Below are 14,105 nucleotides of genomic sequence, written 5' to 3' on the forward strand. Positions count from 1 at the left end.
CTGTGGCTTAAAATTGTGGTGGTTAAGCAGCGCCTCATGCTCAGGTTCCGGGATGTCCTTTTCTGCAAAGAATTCAAACATCATTTTTTATGTAAACAGTTTAATTTGTGAAACATGTACCTATTTTAGTTTTCCATCTTTTTCAGTGTGGTATGCCAATGGGCTAAGGTGGTCCACTATGGACTATTGGCCTCAGGTGTCTTAACTGACCTGGAGCAACTGCCATTTGGTTACCATGGTAACAGGATTTGTTTAGCCTGGGGCTAATATACCTGTTTCTCACTACTTTCCTATAGCCATCTGGCCTTTTCCCATCACAATGTGTATTTGAATTCAACACTGCACTATGAACCCATCATGTATTGAAGGGTTTGTTTAAAGAATAGAAAAATATACTATATTTCAGAGGTAATCTTTACTTTGAATGCTAAGGGTGGGGTTCTGTGACAGTAGATTTGTTTTCTTACTCATTATTTCTGAATTCCTATGAGTAACTAGCCTAGTCATATCCTGTGTCACTTATTGGCAGCACTGAATTATCCAGAATGTAAAAGGAAATGACTACTTGAAGAACACTGTTTGAGCAGGCAGGGCACCTCCCTTTTTAATCAGAGTCCAAAAAATGTGCACCTTCCAACTGACTCATACAGAAAGGGAAAAGACTGTTTGATTATGTTCTTTAATGGGAAAAGTAAAATGTACTTAGTCACACCTCTAATCAGTGATTATATTTAGACTAAACAATCCCAGGTGTCTGCATTGGCACTTGTTCTTTAAGAAATAAATGCACCTTAGTTTGGTATTAAATTATGAGTCATTGTCTGTGCTCAATACTGTGACAACAATAGGCCTGATTCTGCTCTCACGTACATCACTATCAATCAAGAGTAACTCTTCTGAAGTCAGTGGAGAAAACACCACTGGTGTAAAACTAGTGTGAGGTCTCATTCAGAATTACTTCCCATTTTCTTAGTGTGAAGCCAGCTTCATTCATTCTCTTTGTTAAATGGAAGTTTTAGTAATTGATGGAGGGGAGGGGACCAAATTTTATTTTCTAGTCTACGAGTGCATTGGGAAGCGAGTGGAGAAGCAGAATATTTGGGTGCTGGCAGAAAAAAGCATATGTTACTCAACAGCACCCCCTTCAGCCAAATAAAGGATATAACATTGAAGGCTCCAAAGGGAACTCTGTTCAGTTGGAAGAGCTCACAGCTGCAATATTCACACAGGAAAAATCTTGTCCTTATTTTTGCAGCTACAGAGGCTTCTTTAGCAGAACATCTGCTGCTTTTCTGCTGAGCAAGGTTGGAGCAGGATTCCAGAGGCTGAAATCAATGGGACTAGTCACATGCTTGGGCATTTGCAAAACGTGTTCCCAAGAGTGGGGCCTAAGTTGGTGCAAAAATTGACCCACTCTCTGTAAAATAATTCATGGTGATGCACTTTAAACCTCTTTTTTTATAACTGTCTATACATTTGTATTTCCAACATAGGCAGAGACAACACACACTCTCTCTCACACACACACACATACACACACTTACTTCAGTTCTGTTAAGTATTTCCCTTCCCCTGTTTTTATTGGGTTGGGAACTGTAAGGAAGATGGCAGGTAAGTAAGAGAATAAATGTATACAATATTTAGACACTAAGTGATAGCAAGTTAGCTTTGGGATTGGCAGTCAAGACTCCTAGAGTATATTGCCAACTCTGCCACTGATTTACTATGTGATTCTAGACAAGTAATTTAGTCTCTCTGTTCCTCAGTTTCCCCAGGTGTAAAAATTTATATGTGGCTTAATTAAAAAGTGTGGTTTTAGTGGACTGCAATGTAACGTTAAGCTAACGTGTGGATGTATCATAATAGTTACATGTATAATGCTTTTATAATGTCTGTTAATTACATTGTATGATAAACATTGATATCAAATATTTAAGGAAAAATCAAATAAGAGATTTTTAGCTAGGGAAAAATGAACAAAAGTTTAAAATTTACCTTTCCCCTAAAAGTAATTTAATTTAATTTAGCTGATGCTAGCCTTCTCCTGCCAATAGTAACACAACATAAATGTATCAACAGTTGGTTGGATTAAGGCTCCCCTTGTTTCAATAGTAAATTCAGCCATTGGTAATAATTGATTTTTTGTTGCTGTTGTTAGTTGGCCACATTTTTTAACTGTTTGCAAGATATGTATGCCAAAATTCATTCAGTTCCTTGGCTGTACTTGTGTTTTTTTCCCCACAAAGAGCTATTTCAGAAGTCCATCTCTAATTTTCTCTCTTTTGAACCATAATAATTTTACATTTCCAATAGTCCCTTTCATCCTGGACAATTCCCTTTTAGGATCCAGAAGCACTTTACAAACAGTATAGAAACAGCTTCCCCATCAAAATGCAGCCACCTGTGGAGTGGAAGGCAGCCACAACACTGCACACAGCACACTTGTAGAGAAGGGTAAGTTTTGGCCAAAGACCCAAGGGCAAACCACTTCATTAATGAAAAGTACCAGGGGAGCTTTAATGTCCATGCAGAGCATTCATGATCTCACATACAAAAGACCCTCAAGATGGGAGTAGTGTAAGAACCTGGATATATAACAAATTTCATGGAACTCAGCTTATCTATCTTAGAAGTACAAAGAAATGAGATATTATCCAGCTAAATTACTTTTCTTGTCCTTGTTCTTTTACTTCCCTCTGGATTTTTACTTTGTTTCTCCTTAACTACAATATTCTTCAGTATTTCTGTCTGAGATACCCATAAGTTCCTTAAAAGAGAATGATACTCGATACCTACACCTCTACCCTGATATAACGCGACCCGATATAACACGAATTTGGATATAACGCGGTAAAGGAGTGCCTACACCTCTACCCCGATATAACGCGACCCGATATAACACGAATTTGGATATAACGCGGTAAAGGAGTGCTCCAGGGTGGGAGGGGCTGCGTACTCTGGCGGATCAAAGCAAGTTCCATATAACGCAGTTTCACCTATAATGTGGTAAGATTTTTTGGCTCCCGAGGACAGCGTTATATCGGGGTAGAGGTGTATTTAGTTGAAAGTCAGATAGGTAACTTATCTCCATCATTCAAATCTATTTAAGCCTATTTAAATTGAAGACATCACCTCTAAGTTCCAGTTACCAATTGACTCCCTCGTTCAGCCATTGACAATTGCCAGTTTCAATTAAGTTTCCTCTTTTTTTCTGGCCAGAAAAGTAAGACTGCTTTCTTTCATAGCCCCATTCGGGCTGGGATGTGTTTTGGGAGATCCCTTCCGTTCCAAAGGAAGAGGACGCCAGCAAAATGATTTATCACACCTGGCTGGAATGCAATTAATTTCAATATCACACCATTTTGGATGCCCCCTTTCTATTTGCCAAGATAAAAACCACATGGCCCTTGCCAGTTTTCCCACTCTTATGACAGTCAGCCCAGCCAATCTTACAAAAGCCACTTATCTACCTGTAAAGCAACAGCAGGAGGGAGGCAAACTTTCTGAAGTCCCATCTGGTTTGAATCCAGTTTCTACCTCTGAAGCAACCTGTTGGCTTTCTCCTCACCCTGCAGCTGGGGCACCAATTTTGATCCGGATAGTCAGGTCATATATGTGGTAGCAGCTCTTTTAAAGACATGTTCCTGAGCTCTCCTCTAATAGTACAATCTCAGTCATGAGCTACTACCGATCCAGTGAGCACCATGCCCTCTTACCTCAGCTACTCAGGTATATGAGGGAGCAGGGCACCATGCTAAAGTATCAAATTGATTTAGACTTTCATCATATCAAAGGCAAGCAAAATAAATATGAACTGACAGACTTGTAGCTCAGAAACAAGGCAAGAGATGAAATATATAAAGTGATACTGCAATATATATTATATACTTTGTACCCAGGGTTCCCAGTCATGGGAAGGGAAAGCAATCTCTTTTAAATGAGAGAGAGTGGTCTGATAAAGAAATCAGATCCCTTATTTTCCAGGCTTACCACAGGCATGTCATTGAGGAGAGGAGTGGAAGACATTGTTTATATGAGGCTGTTTGGCCAATTTATATAGACGCACTGACCTCAGACCCAGAGGGCACTGCTTGAGAGTAATAGAGAAAGCACTGTAATTGCAGCTGGATACAGCAGCTCCAATATGATGGCAATAAGCACTGATACCTACATTAGATTAGATTAGGTAAACCATTGGTCCCACAGGAAGCATTGTGTGATCCCAGCTATTAGAATACAGAAAGAAGTATGCAGGGGACCAGACTGTAGAATGGGGCAAACCCAGCCAGATACGCCAAAGCTGGCCTACGCAAAGCACTTTCCAAAAGTGTAACACAAACCCACTTAGCAAAACTGTCATTGCTCAGGGGATTTCAAACACAGTGCTATATATGTTACTTAAATATCATTAATGTACAATACACACAACTTGGTTTACCGCTTTTAAAGCAACAACAAGTAAACAAATTATGTGGCTCTCAATAGACATCTAAGCTGTACCATCTACACCACATTTACATGCACAAAGTAACTGAAGCCAACTCATAGGGCAGAGAGCAAAATCCTTTACAGAAAACATTTTGCATTCTTCAGTGGATGCCTAGATACCTTGGAGACTGGCACCCTATAGAACTCTAAAGAGTTGGAGTTTTTACTAATGCTATTCTCAGAACTCTGAAGCACAGATCTGTTTAATGTTCTATAAAGCTTTGAGCTCCCTCTGCCTGATCTTGTAAGATATTGCCCATGAAATCTAGATATCATTTGATTTTGTGACAGGATCACTCTCAGATCTAAATATCTGGAAAACTGTCACAGAAATCTGAGCTGTCAAATACATATGGTAGTTTTTAATATATGGAGATATACCTATCTCATAGAACTGGAAGGAACCCTAAAAGGTCATTGAGTCCAGCCCCCTGCCTTCACTAGCAGGACTAAGTACTGATTTTACCCCAGATCCCTAAGTGGCCCCCTCAAGGATTGAACTCATAACCCTGGGGTTAGCAGGCCAATGCTCAAACCACTGAGCTTATTCTGCACATTGAAAAGATTACAATTTGTTGCCCATTGGCAGACATCTCCTTCAATCAATCCTGTGAATTGGCTTTAGAGGCAATAGGCTAAAGGAAAGCAAGCTGCTTGGGTTTTTCAACTGTGCATGTATCAGACTAGCCTTAACAGACCAAATTCAGGCTTGGTAAAAATGGGTGCAACTCCATTGTGCCAAATTTCAGAAGTGAGGCTAAGGGAATTAAACAGATTTGAGTTATATCTTTAAGCCCCTCAGTGTGTCAGTGATACCAATTAGACTCCCTTACACTCATATTTTCATATTGAACTGCAATTACATCACTTCACATATCAGCTCTGAATCTGGCCCTTATGGGTGTCTAAAATAATCTGAGTTTAAAATGGTTTAATCTACATGCTGAGGGAGCTACCAAAAAGGTGTAAATTATTGTAATTTAGAGTTCCTTTGCATAGACTCAGCCTGAACTGAGTTCCATGTATTTTCTTGTTTCACTGGTGCACTGTTTGATAGATTCATATTTTATTGCAGAATAAAAATGTACACTAAAATGCCTCATTCTATACAATCAGACTTTATATTGTTTACTTGGCTTTATGCCCAATAACTCCTTACATTCTGAATCTGAGTATTTCAAATTGTTGTGATGTGAATGGATCTTTCCCGCTTGACCTCACTACACCAGCCCACAGTAACTCTGGTGTCTCATGCCTTTGTTTAAAGGCATCATCAGGACACAAGAAAGAAAATACCTAGACCTACTCTATCTCTTAGAAAACAGGGAACGTAAGTGCCTGGAGTGAGTTCTATCATGTCCCACATTATCAGTGTTAATAATTCTCTCCAGTATTAGCATATCCTCTCCATATGACACTGCTGCTTGTAATTCTCCCCTTCCTGCATCATTTGGGGCTCCCACAGAACCAGTCCTTTAAGCAGGTCTGATATTCCATCCAGTGGAGGGCAGTGGTGCTGCATATACATTAGGCAGCTTATAACACCTGCCTGATAGGAAATCCACCCACTACTGGATCAAAGAGGAAGAGAGGAGGCTGGTAAAGACACCAGTATTAATCCTGATTTTTGTGATTAGTTGGAGGTAGGGTCAGAGAAGGTTTCACATGTACTATAGGGATGATAAAATGTAAAGGGAATATTTGTTTGGGGGTGGTTTGTTCTTTTGGGATTTTTTACTATTTTTGCCAGAAAGTTAAGTTGTCAAAAATGGCTTTTGGCCTCCTTAAAACTGGAGTGTGAGGATGGAGATGTGAGAGATACAGACAATAACCTTTGCATTTATGTAGGTGAGATTGAAAACTCTTTGGGGCAGGGACTGTACCTTCTGTGTATGTACAGTGCCTAGTAAACTTAAGGCTATGCTGTAAATAATTAATAATGCGTGTGATCTGGGGAAGAGAGTGAGAGAGCTCCCCCTCCAACACACACACCAGAGTACAGGGGAGAAGTTCAGGTTGGGTTACAAAGTTATGAGAAAAGTCCAGGGGTTGGTCCCTGTAAAGCCCATAATCGCAAGTTCCCCAGAGTTTAGCAATGTCAGGGCTAAACTTATGCTGGGAGCTTTTCTTAAAACTAAAAAGCTTTCTCTGTATAAAAATAGGTTTAAAATATTGATTGCTGGGTTTGAAAATTTGTCTGATTTTCTTAATAATCATGAGGTATTCATAATTCTAGGCTTCACCTTTGAGGTCAGTGAAATTCATGATAATAGGTCCCTCAGCTTTTAGAAGAACCTGATATCAATTTGTTGCTGTGGATGGCAGTATAACTCAGGCAGCTGCTGCTACTCCCACAGATACTTGCAGCTGGAGTTGACTCCTCCACTGAGCAGCCATTGACTTTTGGCCACAAGGGGAAGCATCTTAATAGCATAAGGGACAAGGAATAAAAGACTCCTATGTTCTGACCCTGGCTGTGACACTGGGTCCTTTTGTGGCCTTTATCAACTCACTTTACCACTTAACTGCTGTGATTCATTCCCCTCTTGTAAAGAGAAAATAATAAGTAGGCATTTCAGATTTAAGTGCTGATTGATAGATTGTAAAGCACTATGTAAATGCTAAACTTAACCAGAAGCCATAAAATCCTTTAGCAAATGGGGGCCTAGAACCCCTGGCTTATTTAAACACTTACCATTTGTAACCCCTTTGGGGTTTAGAGAGCATGGCCCTTTAAATCTTTTTCCTACGGGGGAGGGGGACAGTGAGGAAGAAAGAGAAATATTTATTTACAGAGGGATGAGAGGAGAAAAACAACAAGGGGAAATATAGGGGGAGCAGTAAAACAGGGTTGCAGGAAACTATGCACAGATAACCAGCCAAGCAGCTAGACCTGCTTTTTCCTGCAGCAGGAGGCAGGTGGTGAACTGAATGTTTGCACCAAACACATACATTTTGTATAATATAACATAAAATGACTGTTAACTTTATCCATTCCTCACTATGGGGGTTGTTTTCAAATAAGGTTTAACCTGCCCTCATATCTATTCTGATCTTGGTCACCTACTTTTCTGTGCTATTAATATCCTAAATGCTAATCTCTCCAGGAAACTATATGGAATAGGCACAGTGTACTTAACAGTGAGCACCCTGACTTACTCCATAATTGCCCCATCCTAATTTATCTACCCCTACACTGAAAAATCCAAGTACACTTCCACGGGTCCGGTTTAAACATGATGTCATAGTTCAATGTCAGTTTAGGTACTGAGAACTGAGCAAGGTGTGAAAATAGGCTTGTGATTCTCTTATGATTAGGGCTTAGTATTGGTTTAGTAAGAAGAATACACTAACTCAATTCTTAATATAAATCCACTGACTTAAAGGGAATACACCTGGCATAAATTTATCCCACTATTTTAGTGTGACATAAACCTTTATGCAGCTGCCATAATAATTCAGAGTAAAACTTCTGAATACTTTCACATTCTTTCCTATTTTTTGTATTTTTGAACATCAGTTTTTACTCTTGATGTTACAATTCTTAAGGGGAAGGATTTGATTTAAATATATACACAATCCTTAACAGTGATGTTTTACTTAGCATACAATAGAATTGCTTTGCTTTTTCATAATATTTTAGGACCATTTTGGACAGGGTCTTCTGTTGATCTTTAGACTACAGATTTTGATGTAGTTTTTCAGTAGTATGTGTGTACATGGCACCAGTATTCAGGGTATGAGTGTGTATATATGGTAGGATAGATAGTTGTATGGTATTGCCATCTACTGTTCACTGGAAAATAGAGCACTCCCTGAGGCTGAAATGTTTGCATCACTCATTCATGTGATTTCCGGTGACAGTCAGATCTCTGTGTAAAAGGAAAGCTGCCTTCAGCACAGTGAAGTTTTTCTTCATCGCAGCTAGGCTTTCAGGGCAACATAGATTAAACCAGGAAGTAAGTAGCAACTCCTCTGAAATGAAACATATCTTCACATATTGTTCATAACAGCAATTCGATTTCCAAGAGAAAGTATATTGAAATTTGTTCCAAACTTTGGAAAGTGTAAGATTTTAGTTACTGATAATGACAGTGCATTGTGAAAGTGAAAGTAAGAAATGTTTGTAGAGAAATAGCTAATGTTCATTGCCTTCCAGGAAGGTAATCATGCCAAAGAGCTTTATTTTTGTTTTTAAGAACGTGTATATTTAATAAAAGAAAGTTTTATCTTCAAATGAAAGGTGTTTCCTGGGCATGTAGAAAGCAAACAACTTGTGAGACTTCCTGTATGTTTTCTTACACACAAAACATTTTTTTCTTGATATTCTTTCACAGGGCTTACCAAAATGGACCCATTTTTGTCTCTTCTGCATTCATTTTCCATGAGCTTATCTGACAGTGAGCTCTCTGCCCTTAAATTTCTGTGCCTGAGCAAAATTGGCAAAAGGAAGCTTGAGTCTGTCAAAACTGGCAATGATCTCTTCACCATCCTCCTTGAACAGCGGGAGATTGCAAGAGAGAAGGTAGATTTTCTCCAGCTCATGATCAAAACCATTAAAAGAGAAGATCTGATAATGCAACTACAGGAGTTCATAGAAGGTGGACAAGGCGATGTTGTCGACCATCTAGATGAGAAAGAAAAATGTAAGTGGACTCATCTTCTTATTTTTATTTTGCAAACTAACACCGCGGCAAACACTGATAATTTTTTTTTTTTTTTTTAGTAAGCTAGATTGGAAATCTTTCAGTCTAACCCCTAACACTATTGCATAGGAACACTTTGGAGCAGAGGTCTGCCTCGCTCTTTAAAAAAAAAAAAAGCGAATAATGTTTCAAATAGTCGGAAATAGTTCTGTGATGAAATTTACCCCTCTGCTAAAGGCCAGTACATGGACTATGCATTATTTGAGTCTCACTCACCCTTAACAAGGACTTCCAAACTAGCACTATTTCTGGCTGTAGACTGCCACATGGAATTCTACATACTAGTTTCTGCACTGGCCACATGCAGGAGGGTGAGAGAGTACATGCTGCAACCAGCTTTTTGGATAGGGGAGCTGCGCTACTCTGGCACTCATGGACAAGTTTTGTCACTGTGTGAGACAAGGCCTCTGAAAACTCCATCAGGTCTGAGGTGTTTCTACACTGTCCTCAGCACATCCAGTGGCTTTACTGCGACAATGTGGTCCTTAATATGTACGTGGACAAACCTATACAGTAAGAATTAATAGAGAAATGCACATTGTAAATGTCTCTTTGTAAATCACTCATTTGGCATAAACTGGATTTTGTCATTTTGTTTATTTTTCAGGTCAACAGAATGTAGCTTTTGAAGTTATATGTGACAATGTTGGGAAGAACTGGAAAATGCTAGTTCGAAGATTAGGAATTTCTGATACAAAAATTGACAGAATTCTGACAGCCAATCCTTATAACTTGCAAGAACAATTGATGCAGTCACTTCGAGAGTGGCAGAAATGGAAGGGAAAGGAAGCTAAGGTTGCTGACTTAATAAAAGCCCTTCGGGATTGCAAAATGAACTTAGTAGCAGACAAAGTTGAACATGAACTTTTCCAACAGGAGGACTAAAACTAAATGAAATCAAAACAATATATATAAAATGCAACATTAAAACTGAGAGCTTAAATAAAAAGGGAGGAAATGCTGTCTAATTGTTAGAACAAGAGTTAGGATACTCCATTATTGATTTAGGAGCTTAAATTCACATTTAGAGACATAGACCAAGACTTTCAGAAAACACTTATGATTTTGGGTCCTTAATTTTTGGATTCTCAATCTGAGGCAATTTAAAGGGTTTTGATATTTCAGAAAATGCTGATTACCTGCCCTTTGAGAATCCTTATCTTTTATCAAGTTAGGCACCCAAAATCATTAGTATCTTATGAAAATTCTGGCCTTAGCCTCTGATTTGTAGACACTTAAATCTTGATGCCCATGGTCATATTTAGTCACTCAAGTATGAAATTCACTTTGCCTCCCACATCTGCCAAATAGGAATATTACTATGTACTTGTGGTACCTACCTCGAAGGAGTGTTGTGAAGCTTATTCATGTAATGCTTATGAGGAAGTTTATGCTCCTTGAATGAAGTGCTTCTTCCTAAGTGCAAAATATTATTCTTAAATTCACAAAAATCAAGAAATTCAAAGTTGCAGTTCCTTCAGTAGCCATAACTCAGCCCACTATCCATATATGGTATTTTGCATGACTGCAGATGCTTTTAAAATTTTGCCTTGAAATATGTACTCAGGGTCATTGCTGTGGGAACCTGACTTCTATGCATTTCCAAATTTTTAAAGGTGGCTAAATAATTTTGTTTGTAATAAAAAAACCCAAAACAGACACTAGCAATATGCTGCCCTTCCTGCCAGATCTTGAGAGGTAAGGAATATATTCTGAATGGTGCTTCAAGCGCTCTTTTTTTCATGCAAGGATATTAAGCACCATATAGAATTAGGCCTTAAGATTGCAGTGCAAGGAGCCCAGCAGTTCTTATGGCCTTTCCTCAGCTCAAACGTCCCTGTTTTCAGAATAAACTGCCTGAGACAAAGGGTTTATATTAAGTACCTTCCCTGCCATAAAGAAAGGGATGCTATCCTGACACTGTAAAATACATAGAAAGACCTTGCCCTGTAGTTGTGTAGGGGGCCCTCCTTGTTCCTCCTGCAAAAGATTTCTGCCATTGTAAATGTACATCTGAAGATGCTGCTCACAGCCACCACCAACTCAGAGACTCTGACAGCCCACCCTGTTAGTAGAAGCCAGAGCACTGCCCCCATTCAGATCATCCACCCAGTTTTCAATGGGGAAAGTAGAATTCAGTTGTCTGTGCTCTTGATAACATCGCATGTTAAGATAAAGAGATACAGAGTGAATAAAACAAAAGCTTTTCTAATGGAGAAATGAAGTTACTGAAGAAAATATAGTCCCATCACCTACAGTTTATCCACCTTGCTATGCAGATGAGGATCAGTTCTCCATCACCACATGGTGCTCTAATTGAAGGTAGCTCCAGGTCCAATAGTCCTTTCATCAGCTTTCTTCAGTTTTCCTTCACGTCAGTTCCTTAACACCACTCCCTTCAAGGAACCCATAAATAGCCCACAGTCAAAAAAGCATGGATGGGCAAGGCCAGTTTAAGGTCATGTGGGGCCTCCTGCAAACTTCAAATTGGGCCCTTACACTAACCCAAGATTGTGAAAACTGCACCTACTTTAAGACCGGCTGCTTTCATGCCTCTGTGTCATCTATGTCTAGTGCCAGCATCTTGCATGAGTTCCTCTGAAATCAGAATTGATGTGACTGACTAGGACAGCGGGTGGACTCTGAAACATCCTACTAAGAACATAATGTAAAATTCATACCTAAAGGGAGAGGCTTCGCCTTGCTGCTGAACCTGTCTCGTTTTGTTTTGTGTAGCTGATAGCATCCTGCTCTTTGTCAGTTTCTCACTACATGGCAGCATCACTGCACTCAGCACCAGAAATTGACAAGAAGCCTGAAATTCAATAGGAATGACAGCAGGCAGAAACAACACAAAACTGTTATGAGTGTCTCCATATTTTCAATTCAGCTGATGTCTGAGCTTCAGAAATTGACAAGTTAACACAATTACTAGATTACAATTACTAGAAAGGTTGAAGTAATGTGTACCCAGTACCTTCATACAACATTGTCATAAGGGCTTTTCTTTAGACGCTGAACAATGAAAGATTGGCACACACATATTTATGATCCTAATAAGCCAGAGACCAATGTTTGCTAGTGTCTACATAGAAAGGAGTAAAGGGTGATGCTCTAGCTTTCACATATCTGCCTTTGTGTATATACAGTTTCAAGTAATTAAATAGAACAATAGCTTGCTTTGCCTGTATCTCATACAGACTTCAGAAGAGTTTAGTTCTTAAAAACTAATGAATAAATAAACAAATTCTGAATTCAGTGCTGAATAAAATGCTAATCTTGAGCTGAATGACTAATTCAACAAATTTTATTTTGTTAAAATATCTATGGATTTTTTTTTTCATTCTTTTTCCCACTCTAAAGATAACACTATCTGTTTCAAAAATTTCTGCCCATCATTCTCTATATTCAGGGGGTTTTTTTTGGTAATGTTGGCTGGATGAGCTGTTATGTTTACAGAAAACGCAAATGTAATTGAGTAGTGAAATAGCAAGTGAAATAACAAACCTCCTCTGCAACAACTCAAAGTTCAATGTCCCAAGCATTTTGTCCTCATTACTTTTCCCCCTTTATTCCTAATATTTAACATAACATATGGACTTTTGGATCACAGCAGATATACATATATATGATACAAAGATTACAAATTCGGTACTTCTTGCATGTAATTAGAATATCTTCTTTTGAGAACTGGAATAGTTTTTACGTGTGGTTGAGTCGTATTTTTGAAGAGAGCAGCACCTGACCCATACTATGGTTAAAACCAAATTTGCTCAAGAATTGGAACATAATATAAAATGTGTTGACCCTGTGAAATAAGGAAGCAATGGGGTGGGACGGGAGGGGAGTGGTAGGATGCACCAAATAGATCATGTTTGAATTTCTGCATGTAAGGTGGAAGTTGTAATGTAAGATTTTATATGTGCATTTCACAAATGTTATTTCTTAAAACATCTTTCCTTTCATGAAAAAATGAATTTGGTATCTGTGTTGGTAGGGGAGAAAAAGGTAAAAATGTGCAGTGGTCAATTATATATTTCCCTGTTTTGACATAACAGAAGAAAAGGAGAAATATGGGAGTCTTCATTCAAAGTTTAATTTTTTCTTGAGTTCCCAATATCAAAAAGTTGTGATTAAAAATCCAAAATTCAGCTTCTTATAGTCACATAAACTGTGAGGGAAACTGTCCAATGATTAGTAGGGGAACTAGAAGACCTCTCTTCTGTTCCTAATTCTGCCATTAGCCTCCACTAAGCTTGGAGAGGAAAAAAATCACTTGGTCTCTATATGCCTCAATTTCCCCAATTATAGAATGGGAGTAAAAAGAGTTCACCATAGTTATCAGGAGCTCTGAGAACAAAGTATTGTCATTAATGCTCCCTCACCCACTCACAAATTATGAACAGCAAAAGTTTAAATGAAAGACATGCAGAGCTAATCTCTAATTTAAATTCTGCGAATCCCTACATTATGTGGCTTATAAATGAAGTCATATTACAGCCTATATAACCTTTTAATATATAGTTTAAAGGGAGAGCATAAAGTCATATCCTTAAAATAATAAATAGCATGAGAACTCAAAAATGTTAGAAATATTTCCCCATTCTGTGTTTACTTTTTGTATTTCACTTTTTGTGCAATAAAAATAAACTAGATTTTTTTAATGTGCATTGCTAGTGAGTTTTGCTTCCTGGTTCTTATGCGCAATGATGAAATGCTTAGATTACAAAAAAATATAGGTGAATGCTTAAAGCCAAACAAAAATCGGTTTTCAATTATACTTGTTAAATTGAATTAAAACATTTAAATTGAATACTAAACCTTGTTTTTAAATAGTGGCAATACTAAAACCTACATTTTGGGCATTGGTTACTAGTGTTCATTTTCATAAAATCAAACAATATAACATGT

General features: G+C 38.3%; 1 protein-coding gene across 1 annotated transcript; it reads left to right on the top strand.

Moving 5' to 3' along the window:
- Window positions 1–8,352: 8,352 nt before the first annotated feature.
- Window positions 8,353–13,856, top strand: FADD (Fas associated via death domain). Its single transcript, XM_054028596.1, has 3 exons — window positions 8,353–8,447; window positions 8,826–9,134; window positions 9,802–13,856. The coding sequence occupies exons 2-3, from the start codon at window positions 8,837–8,839 to the stop codon at window positions 10,077–10,079; spliced, it is 576 nt and encodes a 191-aa protein (XP_053884571.1). The 5' UTR covers window positions 8,353–8,447; window positions 8,826–8,836; the 3' UTR covers window positions 10,080–13,856.
- The last annotated feature ends 249 nt before the right edge of the window (window positions 13,857–14,105 follow it).

This window comes from Malaclemys terrapin, chromosome 4 (genome assembly GCF_027887155.1).
Source record: "Malaclemys terrapin pileata isolate rMalTer1 chromosome 4, rMalTer1.hap1, whole genome shotgun sequence".
Lineage (NCBI taxonomy): Eukaryota > Metazoa > Chordata > Testudines > Emydidae > Malaclemys > Malaclemys terrapin.